General features: G+C 40.1%; 1 protein-coding gene across 3 annotated transcripts in view; it reads left to right on the top strand.

The window, feature by feature from the left end:
* The window catches only part of FAM114A1 (family with sequence similarity 114 member A1), a 63,359-nt gene that overhangs the window by 34,381 nt on the left and 5,696 nt on the right, over positions 1-23,282 (top strand). For all 3 annotated transcript variants that reach the window (XM_073805157.1, XM_033856933.2, XM_033856931.1), the window contains 7 exons: positions 620-754; positions 5,524-5,676; positions 12,203-12,326; positions 15,866-15,957; positions 18,219-18,380; positions 19,225-19,364; positions 21,912-21,984. In XM_073805157.1, the coding sequence (XP_073661258.1) occupies positions 620-754; positions 5,524-5,676; positions 12,203-12,326; positions 15,866-15,957; positions 18,219-18,380; positions 19,225-19,364; positions 21,912-21,984 (879 nt within the window). The remainder of the gene's footprint in view (positions 1-619; positions 755-5,523; positions 5,677-12,202; positions 12,327-15,865; positions 15,958-18,218; positions 18,381-19,224; positions 19,365-21,911; positions 21,985-23,282) is intronic.

Consider the following 23,282-nt stretch of genomic DNA (forward strand, 5'->3'; position numbering starts at 1 on the left):
CTCTTTTTTTTAGAAAGAGAAACAGTGACTGGCAAAGGAATTTGCAGTGGTTAACTACATAATAGAACAATTTCTAAAGCCAGAAGCACATGGAATCAACCTGTCTTATTTCATGAAAATACTAATTATAGGCGGTTATTGCTACTTTCTGAAAGTATGCAAGAGCCACTGAAACAGCCTGAGGGTCCTACACTCTAGGGCCCTATATTAAAGAATTCCCTAAACTGGCAAGAGTATTTGACATTTTTATAGACTGTTCCAAATGATTCTGCTACTTGGGTTAAAATTTTTTCAAACGAAAACAGCAATTGGGTCACCTATTAATTTTTTGTCTTAGGAACATATCTATTCATACACACAGCCAATAAAATTAATCCCTAATGTGCTTTGGTTTTCTTAAGCATCCTTATTTAATAACATTGCATGTCCTACAAAGTTATATGACATACGCTCTTCCACGGAAAAGAAAATAGGATTAAATGGATGATACATCTGATGAGAAAAAACTGTGACTTTATATTGCTTTTCATATTTGAAGATAGTGCAGTCTAGGAGGTGCTGACTGCCTCGGAACAGCAAAACATGAAAACCTAATCTCATGCAATTATCTCATTGGCAGGGTAAAAGCGTCTTAACAGGTGGTCTTGATGCTCTGGAATTCATTGGCAAGAAAACTATGAACGTCCTTGCAGAAAGTGACCCAGGTTTTAAGCGGACCAAGACACTCATGGAGAGAACCGTTTCCTTATCTCAGGTGGGATTATGTACTTTTGTGATTCGTTCTTTCAGTCAATAAAGTGAATACATTTTTATTTACCTGTTTAAATAGATGTTTTAAAGCACATGTCAAATTCAAATGACACAAAATATCAGGGAGTGAAAACTGAGTTTCTAATACACGCCTTTCCCCAGCCACACATCATGGGAGACAACCATTGTTAACAACTTCTTACGGATTCTATCAGAGACATTATACAGACAGATTTAGATATAGCTATAGATATGGATATAGATATGACTATATAGATAGATGTAGCTAAACATATACATATATATACATGTGCACATATATACATACAAACTTTTTCAACCAAATGTTAGCAAACTAACCATGCTCCTTTGTACCTTGCTTTATTAAGTATAAATTATACTTAATAATTTCTTGAGGATGATTCCATTGATGCCATTTGTCTTAGTCCATTCGGGCTGCTATAACAGAATACTGCAGACTGGGGGGCTAATAAACAACAAACAGTTATTTCTCAAACTTCTGGAGTCTGGGAAGTTCAAGATCAGAATAGCAGCAGATTCAGTGTCTGGTAAGGGCCTGCTTTCTGATTCATAGACAGACGTTTTCACACAGTTTCTTCGCATGGTAGAAGAAGGCAAAGGAGCTCTCTGGGTCTCTTTTATAAGGACATGAATCCTGTTCGTAAGGGTTCCACCCTCATGACTGAATCACCTCCCCAAGACCCCACCTCCAAATATCATCACACTGGGGATTATGTGTCAACATAAGAATTTTGGGCAAACACAAACATTCAGTCTATATTACGATTATATTCCAGCTCTACCACGTTCTAGCTACATGACCTTGAGCAGACGACTTAACCCTTCTGTGCCTCAGAGTACTCATCTGTACACTGGGAACATCAATACCTACTGATAGCTTTGTTGTGAGGATGAAATGAGTTAGAATAGAACCTGACTCATAGTTAGCACCCAAGAATGTTAGTTGTGGTCATTGTCTTTTTTATGTATCAAGATGATAGGTAGAAATGGTATCTCATTGGAATTTTAATTTATATTTCTCTTACTATGTGCAAGGTTAGACTTCTCCTCTCATACTTCCAGCTCTAAAGTGTTCCTCCTTGAGAAATATGGTATGAAGAATTTAATCTATGTTTTGCTTACTTACAGTAGTCAGTAAAATTAAAAATAATGTTTATCTTATTTTCCAAATACAAAACTCTAATACTGAACTTGCTCTTTCAGTTGACACATGACCAGCTCAGACCCCATAGTGTCAATCATGCCCCTTTTCCCCTTCCCCCTTAAGAGTCTGATACACCAGGTCTCTCTATGTCTTATCAAAATCAGGAGCAGCAGATGCAGGATCTTACAAATTTCACAGGCAGGACAAACACATCTTCCCATGGCTCAGTGCTGGGAAGCCACGAAAGAGCTATCACTGGCAACAGGTGAGTGGCAGCTCCTGAAAAGTTTGATTTTTAGGTTATTTCTTCTTGGCTCTTCCAGAATAACCCACATATAACCACTGTGATATTATAGCCCAGGTAGGGACCTGGCAGGATCAGCTAGACCATCACCCTCCTGATCCTTAAAGAAGAAAATAGATTTTGTATTAATCAGGACATTAACACTAGATGTTGTACAAATACAAAACAAAACCAAAAATAATAATAATAACCCAAGTATCAATGGGGCTTAAAATGAAGACGTTTTATCTTTCATTCCTATAGCGTTAGCGTTCGTGGGCAGCCCACGTCTTGTGGCTCCACCATCTTAAAATCCTTTACTTCCAGCCTCATAGAAAGGGGAGAAAAATATGTGGGGGGCCACTGCCCACTTCAGCTTCCTTCCGAACAGTAATTTTTCATTCGGTCATTCACTCCACAATGCATTCTGAATGTCCGCTATGTGCTAGGCACTGTTCTAAGCACCTGAGATACATCAGTGGTCAAAATGAGTAAATATCCCTGCATTATGGAGATTTGCTCTAGTGAGGAGGGACAAACAAACAATAAACAGTATCTCATATTTTAGAAGATGATGAGTGCTGTCAAAAAAATAGAAAAAGTAGAGCAGAAAGAGGGTAATCAGGAATATGGGAGTGAGGGGCAGGTTAAGTATTAAGTCAGATTGTGAGGGAGAACTTCATGAAGATAGATGAATGACGTTTGAGCAAATACTTGAAGGAGATGAAGACTTGACTATGCAGAATCTGGGTGAGGCACATTTCAAGCAGAAAGAGCAGCTTGTGCAAAGGCCCTGAGGCAGGAGTGTCTGGTATGAACAAGGAAGCGTAAGGATGCTGCGTGGTGGGAGAGGAGTGAGCCAGGATGAGAGTTGCTGAAGATGAGGCCAGTGTGGTCATGGGGAGCAGGTGATGGAAGATTGTGGAGGGCGTTTGTAAGAACCTTTGACTTCACTATTAGTGAAAAAGGGAGACCATTGCAACGTTTTGGAGTGACAAGATCTGATTTTAAAAGTATCACTCTAGTTATGGTGTTGAAAACAGACTAGGTTGGGGGGAGGGTGAAGGGCAGGGAGGCCAGTTAGAGTGTGTATCAGCCTACATCCTCCCGGAAGCAGATGCCAAGGTAAGTTTAAACGTGCAAGGATTTTATTGGTAGAAATGACAATGTGAGAGAAAATTGTGGGAGTTGGGGGAGAGCCATAAGACCACAATGCAAGTCTGATCCCAGTGGAGGGGAACAAGAAAGGAGACTGGGTGCAATCATCCTAGACTGCTGTGCAGTCTAAGGAAGGTTTGGCAAAGCCATGGGAGAGTCCTTCAGCCAAAGTCCACTGACAGGAGTTTCCGTCTCTCAGGAGAAGGTCTGCCCTAACATCCCTGCTGCACCAGTGATTGGCAGGGGGAGGTGGTAAGAGGCATGACCTCAGTGAAAATGAAGAGTGGGTTTCAAAGCGCACCCTCGGGGCTCTTGGTCATTTATGCTCCCCTCTCACAGCCTCCTCAGGAGGCATTTGCACGTATCTAAACAAAGGATAATGGTGGCTCAGAGCAGTGTGAAGCCATGAAGGTGGTGATGAAGGCTGGTTCTGGGTGTAGTTTAAAGGTCAATCCAGAGTTCCTGGTGGACTGAGTATGGAGTATGACATAAAAGGAAGAGGCACGGATGATTCCAGGGTTTTTGCCTGAGCAGCTACAAGGATGAAGCTGCCATCAACTGAGAGAGGGACATCTGTTACGTTTTTCCTAATCCACACTAAATAACTCTAGACATCAGAAATGTTCATGCATGCCCTCCCTAAGTTTCTCATGCATTCTATCTTACTCTTTGAATAACGTGGGGACAGGGTGATTCTCAGATCCCACTGGTGTAAGTTTCCAAAGCTGCCCTTCTGTCCCAAAGTCTTCCACGCCAGAATCACTCACTGCTATTTAAACCAATCTCCTTTTCTTCTCCGGAAGGAATGTAGCAGCAGCACCCCGAAAGCCAGTTAATTCTTCTTTAGGCCACTTTAATTTCACTCTTCATTTCTTGGGTGAATCCACATCGTTCCAAAGTGACAATTTCCCTTTACCTTTTATTGCATCCCTTTTTCCCTCTAACCTGAATCAGAATTTAGAGATGGAAGTTGGTGTAGGAAAGAAAGCAATTTCAGTGTCACTTTGTTACTTTATTTCACCACCACCAAGCCAGTGAGATCCGTGGGAGTAGCTGGGTTTTATTGTAAATGTTAACAATTCCCAGGGATGATTTGATGGGGCTGTTTTGAAAACTTTCAGATCTTATACTTATTTAGTCTTAAAGACAGGCAGGAGGGAGAATTCTGTCTGCAGCCTGGTGGGTTTGGGGTTAACAACCTCAAGAACCAAAAAGGAGAGTGAAGCTGATTGTTTATTGACACATAATAAAAACCAAAATCTATTATTTCATGATCTTCCCCTTGTGACCTTGTGGTGGCCAGTGCATTTATGGTGTTCTTCACAGATATTAAAGAACCCTATAAACTAAATGCCACTGTCACCTTGATGAGGAATCAAATAAAAGATGCTTAGAATCGAAGAAAACAAAGGCAGGAAATTAAGAGTAACTGGTGGACTTGCGTTTATTTTACTGTCTTATTATTTAATCAGCAGAAAAATAACTGGAGAAAAATGATCAACCTGGAGAGGAACTCGGTTCACAGTATTTCTAGAAACCAATCTTATCAAAGAACTGATAAGCTAACATTCTTATTTATATTAATATTAAGTATCTGGTGAGGAATACACTATGAGTTTATATTTTATTAATCATTTTCATCAAAGATGTTTAATAACCACACACACAAAATTTTTAAATAACTCAAATAAAATCAGACCAGCTTATTTTTGCTTTGAAGTCTGCCTAGGTGCACAAGTTGCAATTAATCCTGGCACAATAGATTCAACTTTCCCAGTGTAAATAAAATTTGCTCGTTATAGAAAATCTGGACATTTTAAAAATAAGATTAATCACACACATGGAAAACACTTCAGTAGAAACCACTGTTCAGCTTTTGTTTTGCTTCTTTTCAATCCTCTTCCTGGGTGTAGAATTTTTGCTTTGTTTTGCTGTGTACATATGAACATGAAAAGTTCAAAGTGGAATATTATGTAAAAACTTGTGAGTAAGATCAATGCAAAAAGTCATTTTTTTAGAAATTCCACAGTGACTAAAACCTACTCTTCACAAGTACCAAGTCAGTGCTCATCTCCCCCAACATCTTCCGCAGGAAATGCGGCTTTTAAGCGTACACCTAATGTACAAACACTGTGTATTTGTGCAGATGTTGCGGGAAGCCAAGGAGAAGGAGAAGCAGAGGCTGGCACAGCAGCTCACGGCCGAGAGGACCGCACACTACGGGATGCTGTTTGATGAGTATCAGGGTTTGTCACACCTGGAAGCCCTGGAAATTCTGTCCAATGAAAGCGAAAGCAAGGTATGTCTGTCCTGGTCATTTGAAGTAGTATGCTCATGAATACGTCTTCTTTTTTTTTTTTTTTAAATGTTAAAAAAAAAATTATTAAAAACACACACACACACACACACGCACACACACAAACAGGGTCCCTGTACTCATCTCCCACATTTGGGGTCTGAGGACTGTCTACTACATTAGAAGTACCTGGAGTGAATACGTCTTCTTAAACACGAAAGAAAGCCTCCTTTCTAGAGCCTCATTACTGTGCTGAGGTCACAGATACTGTCCAGCCTGATGACCCCCCTCAGGCTCCATATTATTTTCTCTCTATCCTGTGCCTAGCTGTTCCCCCTCACCAGCCCCAGGAGGGCCAGCATGATAGGAGTCATCACCACCCCCAACTCACGGCCCAAAAGGCCTTGCAAACCCTGGCTGTCAGCACCTGGCCTGTGCCTCCATTCGATGTAGTACCCAGATCAGAGGTGCCCTGCCAGGCCATGTCTTCATTCCTACCCAGCGGAGACAGAGCAGCTGGTATTTCTCCCAGACTGCAGGGTTCTAATATATTTAGTTTCATGGGTGATATAGTTATTTATTCACCCATGTGTTAGAATGCCTGGGCCACAAAGGGCAGGATTATCTTACTGGGCATTAAAGCTCTATTTAGTGATGCTCCTGAACAGAGCTCTGGGAAATTACCTAACAGCCCTGCACATTCACACTGTCTGATCCCAAGGAAACAAACATGAATAGTGGAAGTCAGCAGGGTTGTTGGTGATTTCTTTTTTTTTAAAAGGATGTGTGTGTGTGTGTGTGTGTGTGTGTGTGTGTGTCCGTCCCCAAATGTGTGTGTTTTTATTTAACAAACACTTATATGTCATTTATATAATCACTAATCTAAGCACTTTAAAACTATTAACTCATTTAATTGTATATACTGCTCTTTTTGTGAGTCAGACTTACTGTAGTCTGGGGTGTTTTTGCAGTGAAGGCCACAGGGCAGTACCCTCTGGACTTCCTGGGAGGGGCCATGGGCCATCCCAGTGACATTTACTTGGGGGAGAGGCAGGTCCTCAGACAGGAGGCTGAACTTGGAAGTAAGCCTTAGAAGCGAACAGTGATTTTTAACTCTCTGTTGGCCTTGTCTTCTTACATTTGGACTTTGGGGGGTTGAGACATTCTTGAAGCCCACCTAGTCAGGGAAAGATGACCTCTGCCATATAACAGGTAACGAAGAACCAAACAGGATGGACACACACACACATACGAGATTACAGAATTACAAGTTACTCTGTGTTTATTTCCTTTTTCGTTATCCATCAGCCATCACTGACAGTCTTGTGGTTAAACTGTTAACGGATCATTTTTTTAAAGCAAAATCATGACTCATGCAGATACCAAGTGAACACAAATCAAAGAATTTACTTACCTCATTAATTAAATGAAAGAACCAGACAGATGTTATAACTGGTTCAAAGGAAAAGCCAAAGAAGCACAAATTCATATGAAATAAAGCAATTTTGAAATGAATGTACAAGTGGACACAAACCTGGTTTTTCCATAGAAGGAGAGGTTGTCCCTCCACTGGGCAAAATTCGTTATTGTTTTGCACTGCTATCAGCTATCTACATTTTACGGAGTTATAAAATTACTCCCATGGAATCAGAATCCAATAATCTGGTAAAGTGTGATCTGGAAAATGTAGTTTTCCACTAAAAAACAAACTTTTCCCTACAAAATCAGGGTTTGGGATCAGACATTTTGTGATCAAATGCCACTCAGTAGCTGTATGGTTTTGGACCTGTCTTACCTCAATCTCCTTATCGATGAAATGGGAATGATAACCAACTTCGTAAAATTATTAAAAGAATTAAATGAGATAATCCATGTGAAGCTAGTTGCAGCATGCCTAATACATAATAAGTGGTCAATAAACGTTAGCTGCCATTTTTACATACACGTGCATATGCATATATAATGTTGATGACATTTTATTTTTATCTGCATTCTTATATATACATGTTATTATTGTTGAAAACATTACAGGGGAGCATGGCCCCTTGAATCTATCACGGTGGTAGAGAGACATTCCACTCTGGCTGGTTCCAATGCAGGTCTAGCTGTAAAACAGCCCCAGTCCTCTAGAAAAGAGCCCCAAAGGACTGATGTTGCCAGGAAGGCAGTTTGGTCCCTGGAGGGGGGCATTTCCCTCTGTTGGCATACTGCTCCCACAAGCTCTGCTTTCTTTCCCCAGCCTGGAGATTTTCGTAGTTTTTATAGTGAGAAATGCAGAACTTTTTCCTGGCTTAGTAATAATAGTTACTGGGTGTTATAATAAATAGTCCTAAAAATATATGGGTCAAAACCAGTAAGAGTTCTGCTCACTCCTGTGACAGCCCAAGATATGAGTGTCTGGTCAGCAGGCAGCTTTCCAGCATTTAGGGATCCAGAAGCCGGGCTCTGTCCATCTTATGGCTCCACTAGTCCCATCCTAATATTCACAGGCTCCTGGCAAGAATACAAATGGAGACCCTACTGGGGTTGTCAGATTTAGCAAATAAAAATACTGGATGACTAATAAAATTTTAACTTTAGATAAACAATGAATACTTTCTTAGTATAAATATGTCCTGTGCAATATTTGAGATACACACTTATACCAAGAAGACACTCATTGTTTATCTGGAATTCAAATTCAGTCAGACATCCTATATTTTATCTGGCAACCCTGCACATACCAACTATTTCAAAGTTAAAGAGTTTTGGAAACAAACTGTTAAAGAAAACATATTCTGTCATCCTTCCTTGACAAATGTACTTTCATAATGGCCTGGAAGGCCAGGTTTCCATTTAGAATTCTCAGACTCCTCAAATTTTCATATCACCTTCCTGCCTGCTCTCTTCCCTTTATCTCCAGCTGTCTGTTGCTTCAAGGACCCTCATTGGCACGAGTGAGGATGCCCCAGTTCAAGCACCATCCACATCCCCTGCAAACGGCCACCTTTGTCCATCCCTTGGGCCTAGGAGTGCACGCTCCAGTGGATGGTCCCGCCATAGGGAATACAGCCTGGGGAAGAGGTCCATACAGATCATGAAAGGGAAACTTCAGTCACCTGGAGAGTGATCTAGAAGTGGGAGTGTGGGTTCTCGGTGGGCACATCCCTTTGGCCCTGTGGACTCCCCTATGACCAAGTCTAATGTATTGGATTTCACTCTCCTCTAGGGCCTTGTTGTCTTCTTCATCCCACCAGCATAAGGAGAGAGAATATAGAGGGGACGTTCCCATTTGTTAAAAACTTTAACCCAGAAATGGTACACATCTCGTCTGCTAACATTCCACTGGCTGAAACTTAGACAGGGTGTACAGAATTATAAGGAATCATTACTACCTACTAGATTGATTCTAGGATGGCAACAGGCATGGCAACGTGCTGTACTATAAATCTTAAGGAAAAACTGATACTTTTATTGTCATTATACTTAACCAAAACAGTAAACAAGAATCCTCAAAATGACACCCCACACCCCCTTTCAGGGAAAAGATTTACAAGGCAGACTGTTTACCCTTGTGTCCCTGACAACGCTTAAGCACAGTGCCAGGCATATAGTCAGCATTCCATAAATATTGAGGAGTGCATGATTATTTATTATTTATTATCAGACTGAAGTAAAGATTTAATGCACATCGTGCTAGCATAATGGAATGAACTAGAGGAAGCAAAAGAGATGCTGTAATAGAAAGATGCTGACCAAAGAGTACTTCACTAAAAAGAACCCTTCCTGGGAGATGCCCAAATCTTAAAACCCCAATGCATTCACTCCTGGAGGATAGCTACCCGCAGAAGACACAGAGAAACCAAGAGGCCCTACATGTGTGTATACTTTTTCACTAAGCGTTGTACTTTAACATTTATTCAATTACCCATTTTTCTTTACTCTGAGAAAAGTGCTGTTTAGAAAATATATCTGAAGCATAAAGATATGATGTGGGCATATCTAGGACCGTGAGCCCTAAACATGAGTGTATGAACTGAAATGAAGACTCTGAAGAGGTCAGGGCAGAAGGGAGTGGGGGCGGCCAGCATGCAGGGAGCATCACTTCCACCTGCTGAACTCGGCGCCTAATGGGTTTTGTGTTGAAGACTTCCCCCTGAACTTCCTCTCAGAGCCTTGATGCCAGTTGCATGATGTCCTGATGATGTGCATTGGCAACTTTTAGGGAAATGGTGTCAGGCCTCGGTGATGCCCTCTTTAACTCTCTCACTCGTCTGGACTGCAAGTCTACTGCCATAATCAATATGAAAACACAATCCAAAGAGTATGGCAGCTTCTCTGCTGGCTCTCCCTCCAGAGCAAGTGTTTGACCTGCAGAATGAAAATTTAAAACTTTACTACTTTATAGTCAGACTTCACTTTTTATATGGTTCTCCATGCACTGTGACCATTTTGGAAATTCAAATGGTCTTCAGGTTCACAGAGGTTGACTGACCATCTGTACAAATAATTTTTAAGTGCTTATGAAGGACAGTTTCAAAAGAGGGGTTCTGAAGACAGTGAACAGGGAGCACACCAGTTTAAGCATCATCCTCTGTGCAGTATCCCTGCCCACCCTCTCGCCTCCCCAAGGAGCCTTGCAGCCCCCTTGCTGGGAACCCCCTACTGTCACTACACTCACACCTGGTGTGGCTGTTATCTGTTCACATGGGCCTCCCTCCTTGAGACTGTAAGATCTCTGAGAAGAAAAATGTATCTTGTACGCTTTTGTAACCCCAGTACAATAAAACATCTAGCAAGTGTATTTGTATGTATGTCTGTAATATACATACTATTTATTTATATATTTGTTTTTATTTATATTATTTATTTATATATACTATTTATTTATATATTTATATATTTATTTATATATTTGTTTTTTATTTATATATATATTTGTTTGTTTGTTTATTTATTTATATATTTGTTTACATACACTTTTTTATTTATATATTTGTTTATATATTTATTTATATTTTTGTTTACATACACTTTTTTATTGAAGTATGGTTGCTTTACAATATTGTTAAAGTTTGTTTGTTAGTTTGTTAGTTTCAGGTGTACAGCAAAGTGACTCAGTTTTTTTTCAGATTATATTCCATTATAAGTTATTATAAGATAGTAAGTATAATTCCCTGTGCTGTATAGTAAATCTTTGTTGCTCATCTATTTTATATGTAGTAGTTTGTACCTGTTAATCCCGTACTCCTCCCTCCCTCTCCCCTTTGGTAACCATAAGTTTGTTTTCTGTCTTACATATATGTTTGTTTACATTATATATATAATTTATTGACCATCACGATAAATACTCCTGAGTACATCATTTCATTTAACCTTCAAAACAGTCTTATAAGGTAGATGCTATAAGTTCTCATTTTAGAGATAAGAGAACTGAGTCACAGAAAGGTTAAGCAAATTACCCAAAGTCACATAATTAATAAGCGAAGAGCTGATATTTGAATCCAGGGTTGACACCAAGGTATGTTTTCAGCCACTATGACAGAAGAGCTACCAGCAACATTTACTTAGCATCTGCTGTTTGCACTTATGCAATGTTTTTCACATTCGTTGTTTCATTTATCCCACAAAGGATCACAATGAAGTGTGGCTCTCCGTTTAAAACATAAAATTTCCTTTGGGTGTATACCCAGAAGTGGAATTGCTGGATCACATGGTAGATCTATTTTTAATTTTTTGAGGAAGCCAAAAACAGGATCTTGAAGAGATATATGCACTCCCATGTTTATTGTGTTAGTCACAGTAGCCAAAATATGGAAACATCCTAAATGCCCATCAACAGATGAATGGATTAAAAAAGGTGTGAGATATATACACAATAGAGTGTTATTCAGCCATGAGAAAGGAGGACATCCTGCCATTTGCAACAACATGGTTGGACCTTGAGCACCTTACGCTAAGTGAGATAAGCATGATATCACTTCTATGTGGAATCTCAAAACAGTCAAACTCATAAAAATCAGTGAAATGGTGATTAGCAGGGGACTGGGGGGAGGATAAGATAGATGTTACTTAGGGGTACAAACTTGCAAAAGTAGTAAATAAGCCATAGAGATCTAATGTGTAGTATGAGGCATACGGACAACAGTATTGTACTATAATCATCAAACTTGCTAAGAGACTACAATTTTAATTGTCTCAGCCACTAAAAAGAAAGTATAATTATGTAATGTGATAGAGGTGCTAAATATCGCTCCAGTGGCAATCATATTACAATATACACATGTATCAAATTAACACGTTATACACCTTAAATTTACACTATGTTATCTGTCAAATATATTCAATTAAAAACATGGGAAAACTGAGGCCCAAGGAGCTTATGTAACTTACCCAAAGTTGCACAGTTACTAGGCAGTTAAATCCAACGTTCAACCCAGTGTTAACTCCCACACCATGAATCACCTGGGAGAACTGGGCACAGCTGTACGTAAACATCATTAATGAGAAGAAAAGATGAGAGTTATGCTGACCTATTTCTTTTTTTCAGGTTCAGTCATTTTTAGCATCACTTGATGGAGAGAAGCTGGAAGTCTTAAAAAATGACCTAATTTCCATTAAAGACATCTTTGCAGCCAAAGAATTAGAGAATGAAGAGAATCAAGAAGTGCAAGGTAAAGGAAAGTAGCCAGTTAAATAACAAGACAAACGATTGGTGCCGTCCTTAGAAACTGCTGTTAATAAGCATAGCCCTTTGAACAGGAGAGAATTACTTAATTCAGGTGCTTCTCCTGCTCACTTCCAAATTCTCTGTGCATCTGCTCTTTTTACAGGAGCTGGTCACATTGACCTATAGTCCTCCTGTCCTTTGGGTGGGAACTGCTGAGTGAGGCACCTTTATTTCTCTGGTGTCCCTGTCATGTCACAGGCACACAGCAAATGCATCTGGTCAAGTGAACAAAGAGCACAGTGCACTCAACAGGGCCCTGATGACTGGAGTTTATGCTCCAGTGTCTGATTTTTTACCTGCACGTGGAAGTTGTTGAATGTGGTTGATCTTGATGGTGGGCAGGTCTTTCAATGGATTTCTTTTCATATTTTTCTTCTTCCTTTTAATTTCTGTGTGTAGGAGTTAGGGTGTATTTGTAAGTGGCCTACACGTCACCCAAAAAATACAAAGGCACAGGGTGCATCAAGGCATGATTTGTCAGGTTTGATTGATTTAGTCAATCACTAAAGTGAGCCAGGTACACGCTCTTCCAGCCAGACGATGACATGACCCCAAGGAGACTAGAACGTATTTTGTGAGAAGCAAGGCTTCCTTGAGAGAGGAGAAGAGGTTCCCAAAGTTGGACGTGCTTAATGATGAAGTTGTCCATTTGGGAGCAGAATATAGTAAAGCATTTGTTGTGTACATGGAGAGTGATTGACGTCATCACCAGGCACTAGACAGTTGTTTCACGTAGGTTACGCTGAAAACTTAAGCAACCTTGGACACACAAGGCTGGCTTCTCCTGGGATCATCTGAAGGGTCTTATTTGCAACATTTTCACTACTTACTTGCTATTTGTCCTTGAACAAGTTATATAACCTTTCTGAAATTCAGTATCTTACCTGTAAAATGGAGACAGTGATACCTATTCCTAAGGGCTATTGTAAGGATCAAATTAGATAATATATGCAAAAACATATTACAGAGCCTGGCACACAGAACTGCTCGAAGTGTTAGCTGTTATTATTATTAAAAGTGCTAACACAATTCCAGGAAAATAGTAAAGATGCAATAAGTTACAACTTTTATTTACGATTGTACTTGTGATAGTGTACATGCATAGCATGTACATCACTCTCTGGAAGCATTTTGTGCCCAGACGTGTTACATATCTTTAATCAAAGCTCAAACACAAGAGCTCAAATGCTTCAGCCTAGATGCTCGGGGCAAAATTGTTCTAAGCATTTGCAAACTGTCTTTTAAATACTATCTCCCGCTTTAGACCCGCATGCTGACCTCATGTGCCTTCAGTTTAATGAGATATGCTCACTGCATCAAAATAGAAGAATCAATTATACTGAAGCATAGGAAAAGGTCAAGATCAAAGAGACAGATGGAGAACAATGGTTTTGAGCATTTGTGTGTTTCTACAAAGTCACAAAGGATGACAATCTTGTCTTTGCTTTAATAATGAAGAAACTAAGATACTAGCTGTCAAAGGTCATGCAGCTAGTATTCTGAACCCAAGATGAGCTAATGTAGATGCCTCTTTTCCAGAGTAACAATCACCAAAAAGATACAGGCTATTTTTCTTCAGTTTATGATACCTGAGGTAGACCTTTGCCTTACTGGGGGTGTCATTCAGAACGGATAAAAACAGGATCCCAAATTCTCCCTAACATCAAAGAAATATTGTTTCCAGTGTAAGTGAATGCAGTATGGCATCCCCAACTAGTGCAATTTCTTGGAGAGAAAACTTGATTCAATACTGTTAAATAGAAAATGTTACTACATGTGTTATGTTCCGGTGTTAATATAGAGCTTCAGTAAATGGAGATTTTTTAATATGACCAAAAAAAAAAAAAATTGAAGTCCTGAACAGCATGCTTAAGAAATGGTAGATTGGGCTTCCCTGGTGGCACAGTGGTTCAGAGTCCGCCTGCCGATGCAGGGGACACGGGTTCGTGCCCCGGTCCGGGAAGATCCCACATGCTGCGGAGCGGCTGGGCCTGTGAGCCATGGCTGCTGAGCCTGCGCATCCGGAGCCTGTGCTCCGCAACGGGAGAGGATACAACAGTGAGAGGCCCACGTACCACAAAAAAAAAAAAAAGAAAGAAATGGTAGATTAATCTCTCTTTAAGTGATGGAACCGTGTTACCTCCCATAATATGTCCATTTTCCTAAAGGGCAGTTCCAGATTATCAAAACACAATTACTTTTAATTAACTTAATTTAATAAATAAATGTCATTTAGACACCTAAAGAAGAATAGGAGAGAAGAATAGCAGGGTTGTCATTAAATCAATCCAATATGATGGAGTGTTACAACTCCAGAAAGGTGAGGGATTAACTAAAAGCTGTCGAGAGCAATCTCATTAGTGAGGGAGAGCAGACAATCCAGGAGCAAAATTCTGGGAGAAACCACAGCATTCTCATCATATTTTTTCTTGTAAGCACTTGCATTCCTAAAAGCCCCCTAACACCTAAATAATTTATTTGGTAGTCTTAGAAAATGTAATGAACTATCATTTTTAGATAAATTTAATATTGGGCTCCTCTGCGTTTAATAACATTAGCTAATGATTTGCATGTTTGTCCTACCAGCAGAGTGTAATTTTATCACACTGCCGTGGGTCTCTAATTTGGTTTACCACTATTGTGAAAAGATTTTTAAAAGATATTTTCTCTTTTTATTGACTTGGTGAAGATCTTCTCGGCCACACATACAGACCAAGAATTGTAGTCATAGGTATTCTTTGTTGCAACATTCTTTAACATCTGTTTTTTATTTATATCCATTTTTCTCTGTGATGATTTTCCTAAAACATTTGCTACAAGTTATTGGTGTATTTCTCTGTCCTATAGAACGAATGCACATTTAAAAGCTGGAGCTACAGAGAGTACGTGTATCCTAATTTAGTGTTGATTACTCTCAAATATTTTTAATCTCCCTATGTTTATATCTTTGTAACACTTAACAATATAGTTTATATAAAACTCTAGTGTTTACAAAATTCTGCTTGCTCAGTACTGTGGCTCTGTGGACCTAAAAGGGTACCCTGAGTATCATTAAGGGTTGCAATGCTAAGCATAACAGTACTGTAAGTCATAAACACAGTGTTGTCCCAGGGCTCTCAAGCCTGAGAAGGGTCATTCATTTGTTCATTCAGTCATTTAGCAAACAGCTACTGACCACCTACAGCTGTGAACAAGACCAGTAGGTCCCTCCCTGCCCTCACGTGCCCTTCGGGCCAGCCCAGGGGTGCCCCAGCTAGAGCTGCGAGCAGCAAGGCTCCACCAGCCCCTCGCCCAGCTGCAGCCTGCTGCCTCGCCTCTGTGCTCATACATGGGCACAACTCGTCTTTGCCCAGCGGCTGGAGGGTGGGCTGCTGCTGCCCCCACTTATACTCTGACTGTGGGCTGTAAGGTTGGGGGAGCTGCCACATTCTGAAGGATGAAAAATAAATCATGCTTCTTACTTCTGTCATTTTCTATTTCCAGGGATAGAAGAAGAGGGAGAAGAATTTGCTAGCATGCTTACAGAGCTTCTCTTTGAATTGCATGTTGCGGCCACGCCTGACAAACTCAATAAGGTCAGCACCATATGAATCTCAGTTTTTGCTCGTTGGTTTTTTTTTGTTTTTTTTAAAGGTCTCGGTTGTAAAATCCAGAAATCCACCTGAAATAGAAAAACCCCAAGTCCCAATGGCACATAGCGGGAGGGGAGTCCCAGGTCAGTAATTAAGATTCGAGGAGGCAACATCATGAAATGTGGCTGCGGAGAACCTGCTAGGCTGTGTCGCGAGACCTGCATTTTAGTTGCAGTTTCACTGGTAATTACCTTGTGACCTTGAACAAGTCATTTCTCCTTAAAATAGGGTCTTAGATCAGATCAGTGGTTACCCTCAGCCTAGAGGAGGAAAGAAGGTGCAGAATCACCAAAGGGCTTTTTCAAATTCCATCTCCCCTCCCCTCGAAAGTGACATGCCAGCATTAGGCAGAGAAAGCACATCTGCCAGAGCCAGGCCACTCACACAACCCCTCCCACGGGAAAGCCGGTGCTTCGTCGTGTCTAAGACCATCTGAGCTTTCGCTGTCTGGCTTCCTCTGAGAGTAACACTGGATGTTTTGCAAGTTCCTACAAGGTCTTGCGATGGCATTTCTTAATGAGGTCACTGATCATTAATTACTTAAAACTGTCATTTTTCCCATTCTCTCTTTCTTCTCTTTTTTTTTTGAATTTATTTTATTTATTTTTTTATACAGCAGGTTCTTATTAGTCCTCCATTTTATACACATCAGTGTATACCTGTCAATCCCAGTCTCCCAGTTCATCCCACCACCACCCGCTCTCTTTCTTCTCTTTAGCGATCGGTGGTTGACACAGGTCCTCACTCATCAAGGTGGGTGAGGAAAGGGCAGACTGAGGCAGTGAGGTGGAGAGATGAGCAATTTCTTTATCTCTGATAGAGGTCACTGATTCTGGCAGGCCAGTGACTTGAACACAGCAGGGAAATTGCCTCGTTCATCTCCACACAGCACCTGCAGCAGCTCAGAGAGTGTGTGTGGTGCCTCCGAGGTCTCACTGGCTTATTTACGTAGGTAAACCTTTGTCCCTAAAAGAGGACACACCAAGCATGGTTTGTTAGGTTTCGTCTCCCCTAATCTTCTCCCCATTAACTTGCCATCAACACCATGACACATTAAACTTTGACATGCAGGCTTTCAAATGAGAAGTAAGTTTTGCATAAGCTCAGACGCAACTTAAGCAAACAGCTTAAACTATAATATAAAAGCTGGTAAGTCCGCCCTTTCAAAATTCAGGGAGTAACAGATAGGGAAGGTGGTGTCTGCTTGTTCAAAAACTTTTAAGGCCACAAGTTGCTCAAACTGCACTCATGTGAAGTGAAATTCATCACAGTTCTTCTCTTGTTCCCACCCCCCGACCCCGCCCTGCGAGGTTCTGGCATGGCTGGAGAGGAGCAGAGCCATCCTTCATCTTCCGGTGCGATACATTATTAGGTTCATGAAATATTAAGGGCTTCATGAGACATAGCAGATGAGGAAATTTGCTTTAGCAATGACCCTGGCTAAATTTCATATATATATATATATATATATATATATATATATGAAATTTTACAGTTGGTCACAAAAAGTGAAAAATATACTATGGCTTTTCCAAAGTGACGGTCATTTTTATTCCTATCTGAGTATCATTTTATTTTTATTTTAAGATTTTATTTATTTATCTTTTGGCGGCATTGGGTCTTCTGTTGCTGTGCACAGAGTTTCTCTAGTTGCGGTGAGCAGGGGCTACTCTTTGTTGCGGTGAGAGGGCTTCTCATTGCAGTGGCTTCTCTTGTTGCAGAACACAGGCTCTAGGCGCACAGGCTTCAGTAGTTGTGGCACACGGGCTCAGTAGTTGTGGCTCGCGGGCTCTAGAGCGCAGGCTCAGTAGTTGTGGCGCACGGGCTTAGTTGCTCTGCGGCATGTGGGATCTTCCCGGACCAGGGCTCGAACCCGTGTTCCCTGCATTGGCAGGTGGATTCTTAACCACTACGCCACCAGGGAAGCCCTGAGTATCATTTTAGAATGCTTTACCAAAAATTCTTCAGGCCCTGCAGTTTTCTCTCCATACATTCTTTCTACTCTGTCCCTTTTTCTTACTGTATTTTTTACCAGAAAGCAATAACAAGGTGTTTTTAAGGAAGTTGAGGAATTGCCCCATCACTCTTTAAATGTACAGAGAACCACCCTTGGCGGTTTAGGGTTTGATCCAAGTCGTGGGATTGGCTTTTGTGTCTCCATATTTGTACAATAAACGTATTGCTTTGGTTGGGGGCCTTTGCAGGCCATGAAAAAAGCTCATGACTGGGTGGAAGAGGATCAAACTGTGGTGCCAGTAGACGTGGCCGAAGAGTCAGAGGACACAACAGAGAAGGAAGAAAAGGAAGAGAAACCTGAAAACCCCGAAGAAGACAAGAAGGAAGAAAGGAAAACTAAGACAGTCGAGGTAAACGCATTACAGATCGTCCGCCTAAAGAGCAGTAATATTATGTTCATTTTATTAGCAGCCTAATTTTAAGTGAGGCAAAGCCATTTCATTTTCATTTATACCCTATTCCACACTATAGAAATATGAGTATTAATGTAATAAACACTAAAATTTCTCTATACCAGGACATTTCATGATTTAGCATAGATATTGTAGCTTTCCTCCATAGCGTTACAGTTATAATTTAAAGGAAAAAAGATATTTAAGAACATAGTTGATTTATCTTTAGGGTAAAATTCCATCATATCAAATTTGTAACCATAACATGTCCTTATGCCCCATAACTAATGAGGTAATTGAAGCTTTTTCCAAAAAAGAATTTCATTGCCACAGTTTTTATTCTGTAGTTTAATAAATTTATATGTGCATAATTTATAATCTGCCTATGTTCACAAATGAGTTTGTAATAACTTCATTTTACGTTGAATTTTAATTTTAGAGAAGGAAAATTTCAAATTAGATCGCTCTAAAGAAAAATGTCCACTGAGGTCTGTTCAATTCAGCCACCCTTCCACACGCTTTCATGTCTGTTGTGTGCCCAGCACTGCTCTGAGAACTGGGGACCCAGCTGTGAAGAAGGCTTGTTATGTCCCTGGGACCTGGTGACACTTCTGTTTTATGGTAGTATTTCCACTTAGAAAAGTCTTAGGTACACCCATTAATCTTTGGGTAAATTTTTTCAGGTCATATTTGTTTTGGGGGATTTTTTCCAGGAATTATGTAATTGTTTTAATGTCACAGGAGTTTTTTAGAAAGCATCTTCTCCATGAATAATTTTCTGACTTGTACTTTTTGCTTTCAGGAAGCATACATGCAGTCCATCGAAAGCCTGGCAGAAGTAACAGCTCGCTGTATTGAGCAGCTTCATAAAGTAGCAGAATTAATTCTTCATGGACAAGAAGAGGAAAAACCAGCTCATGACCAAGCAAAAGTTCTGATAAAGTAAATGTTACTTTTAATTCTTATTTTTCCAATTTTATGTATACGTGCCATTCAAATGCACACACACACGCACACACACGCATACACCCTCAGCTACTAAAGATTCAGATTTTATGTCAACTAATTCCATTGTTCTGTGGTCATCTTAAGAATTAAGAACTCTCTTAAGAAATGAGCCAAGTTAGCGAGAACAGTAATAATTAGCTAGACATTCCAGGAATTATTTATGAAGAGATTTGAGGGAAGACACCCTAAATCATTCAGAGCTAAGTGTTTCTTTTAATAGATCAGAATCTTGAAAGTACAGACCTTTGAATATAATTACATTTTCAACATGCCACACAGATAAAAGACACCTTAATGGACCTTCTCAACTAGTTTCACAGAAATATGCAAACACACCCCCACTGTTCCGAGGGACTTACACAAGCTCTGCATGTTCTGAATTCTGGCAATGATGGTCACTAACATAAGCCAGTTCACCGTGGATTGCTTTTGCGTGCGTATTTGCTATCATATGTTTATTCTTCAGTAAGCTACTATTATTAGTTTAGTGAAATAAAAACGTGTATATATATATAATGTTATACACATGAAAATAGCTGGTATGGAGTGTTCATTAAAATAATTGATTATGGAGCTGAAGAATAAGCCATTAACTTTTACACATATGACTGTAAGCTATGGTATAGAAAATCAGCACAGGTCCAAACGCCCTCTCATTATTATATAGACACAGGAGCCCAAATAAGAGCCTCCTAAAAATATATGGGGACACACACACAGACACACACACACACACATCTCAACACATTCACTCACTTGCTAGCTAACTAGTCTTCACTTACTACTACATTTGGCATTGTAGGTTGGGGAGCAAATTTTTGGTGGAAGGACCTTCCAAAAAGTCATTATTAGTGTCTCTGATGGCATTTTTCCTCACTTGTACAGATTTGTGATCTAGTGTAGATTTTCCTATCTAAACATGTGAAAATCCAAGATATTATAAGCACTGCACAATCCTGCCCTTAAAATGCCTGCAAAGAATATGTACTTGTCTCGACGTAAAGAAGGAAGAGGAAAGGGCGACATAGGAAAAGTTTCAAGTATTGAGGAAAACATCTGAGTACTGTTTTATATTAGCATGCTGATTGGAAAGAGGAGGGCTGAAGTCAGAAGTTTCTGAGTATGGAAAGCAGAACCTTACCCTTAGCTCCTGTCTGATTCTCAGCCCCTGATTGTCCCAACCTTACCAAGCTACTCCAAGCAAAATGTAATAAGGCCTCATATATGTCTGTACAGTAAGTGCCTTTCCACCCACCTGCCCAAGAACATAGGCAGAACTGCTCTTTGCTATCTCTTGGCCTTACTCCTGACCCTTCCTGCAGATAAGTTTTGGATGGTTGGGTGGATGGATGAGTAGTTGGATGGATAGATGAGTGGAAGGAGGGATAGATGGATATAGCTCAACAAACCTGAATACATAGCTTAGACAGAACCCCTATTTATCAGAACAAAACTTGCCTCTACTGACATCACTAGATCTTTTAACATGTAAGATTCTTAACTTGGAGTTATTGTTTTGCCAATAGCATTTTAATCACTTCATAAAAGTCTTACATACTTATTGTTTAAAAAAATCAGGCAAAATGCACCATTGTTAGGTAGATTGTTTTCAGCTTTTGTCATCATCTATAATGTTATGACAAACATTGCTTTGTTAAATATTTGTATCTATCTTGCATTATTTTCTTGGGGTAAAGTCCTAGGCGTGATGGCTGGAATAAACATTGGGGTAAAGTTTTGATGTATTTGATGTAAGTCTTAAAAAACATATTCTACAGGATCTTTATTTTGAGGCATCTCATAAAAACATAATCAAGGGCTTCCCTGGTGGCGCAGTGGTTGAGAGTCTGCCTGCCAGTGCAGGGGACACGGGTTCATGCCCCAGTCCGGGAAGATCCCACATGCCGCGGAGCAGCTGGGTCTGTGAGCCATGGCCGCTGGGCCTGCGCATCCAGAGCCCGTGCTCTGCAATGGGAGCGGCCACAACAGTGAGAGGCCCGCGTACCGAAAAAAAAAAAAAAAAAAAACCCATAATCAAGATATGAAGAGACATCTGAGTTTGAATTTCTTCATCTATAAAATGGGAATAATAATGGACCCTAATCAGGTCATTATGCAGATTAAATGTGATTATGCATATCAAAGTATTTAACATAGTATCTCAGTGAATGTTCATTATTATTTTCAAATGAACAATGCTGGAGAAAAGTCCCTTGGCAAGAGTTTTATACCCCTTGTGGAGCTCAAGCCTGGTATTTTCCTGCATATGCCTTTGCTTCGATAAAGAGGTAGGGTGAGAATTAGATTAAACTGTGATTGTGAATCATGGAAGAATACTGAGGAAAATATTTCTACAGAGCATCTTCAAACTTGAGTGCCCTTCTTTTAAAGGGAATACTGTATTAATATCAATAATTGTGTTAACAATACAATTATTTTTCTTTATTAAAAATACCCAAATCTCTTTTTTTCTTCTTTCAGATTAACTACTGCAATGTGCAAGGAAGTGGCCTCCTTATCAAAGAAGTTCACAAATTCTTTAACCACTGTTGGGGTAAGATTATGATACTGATTCTTTTTTCACCTTTTTGAGGGGAAGGCCTACATGGGGCTGTGATATGAAGTGGAGGACATAGTACCTTCTTTGATAGCTCCACAAAGCAGAAGCTCTGCCGGGACATTTGCTAAAATGAGACCTGAGCATCTTCTTTAGCTATAGGCAGCTTAAGGCTCTCATCTGACTGAGTTCTAGCCCTGATGCGACCATATCAGACATACAGGGTATTGGGTGGATTTTCAAACCTCTCTGGGCCTCATTTCCTTTATTTGTTCACTAAGGTTCCTTCTATTATTTAACATCTGCGATATATAATTCCACAATCTCTAGTAAAATAATTCTGCTTTATTGTTACACTTCAACTTTGACCAAAAGAAAAAAATTTCACCAATCTGTAGAAGTGTTTCTGTTCCCAAGACAACAATTTTGAAAGGTTCGGCATTCATTTGGAGCTGTGGCTTCTGGTTCTTTTCTTTAGAAATCAGTCATGTTTTGTAACTCAACCTAATGGGATTGGAGAAGACAGTGGCAATTATTCCTTTTCAACCTTTCTTCTTTTCCTTTTAAGGCCCTGGATGCAAAGGCAGATGATTCTTTACAAGAGAAACAGCAAGTTTCACTTCCTGTTTTAGCTAGGGTGTTTGGGTTACAAATGAATTAGTTTCCTAGGGCTGCCTTGACAAGTACCACAGACTGGGTGACTTCAACAACAGAAATGTATTGTCTCACCATTCTGGAGGCTAGAAGTCTGAAAGTAGGGTATTGGCAGGGCCATGCTTCTTCTGAAGCCACTAGGGAAGGACCCTTCTCTGCCTCTTCCAGCTTCCCAGGCATTCTTTAGCTTGCAGCAGTGTAACCCCCATTTCTTTCTCTATCTTCACATCATCCTCCCTGTGTGTGTGTCTGTGCCCACATTTCCCTCTTCTTATAAGGACAGTGGTCATATTGGATTAAGGTATGACCAGTACAACCTCATCTTATCTAATTGAATCTGCAACACCCTATCTCCAAATAAGGTCACAGTCTGATATACTGGAGGTTAGGACTTCAACATATCTCTTCCTAGCACAAAGTAACAGAAACAAGCACTAAATAATTTAGACAGAAAGGGGAGCTTATTAAAGGTAGTGGAGGTATATGAGCAGCCGTGGGGGACCCATCACCAGAGCTCATGTACCTTCTCTCTGAAGTGTTGTTATTAATGTGACTCAACTACAGCAGTTCCTGGTTCTCTTCATTCAAATTCCAGGATCCTGGGTGAGAAGGTTTGAAAGGCTCAGATATGCATCTTGGTG

This window comes from Tursiops truncatus, chromosome 5 (assembly GCF_011762595.2).
Source record: "Tursiops truncatus isolate mTurTru1 chromosome 5, mTurTru1.mat.Y, whole genome shotgun sequence".
NCBI lineage: Eukaryota > Metazoa > Chordata > Mammalia > Artiodactyla > Delphinidae > Tursiops > Tursiops truncatus.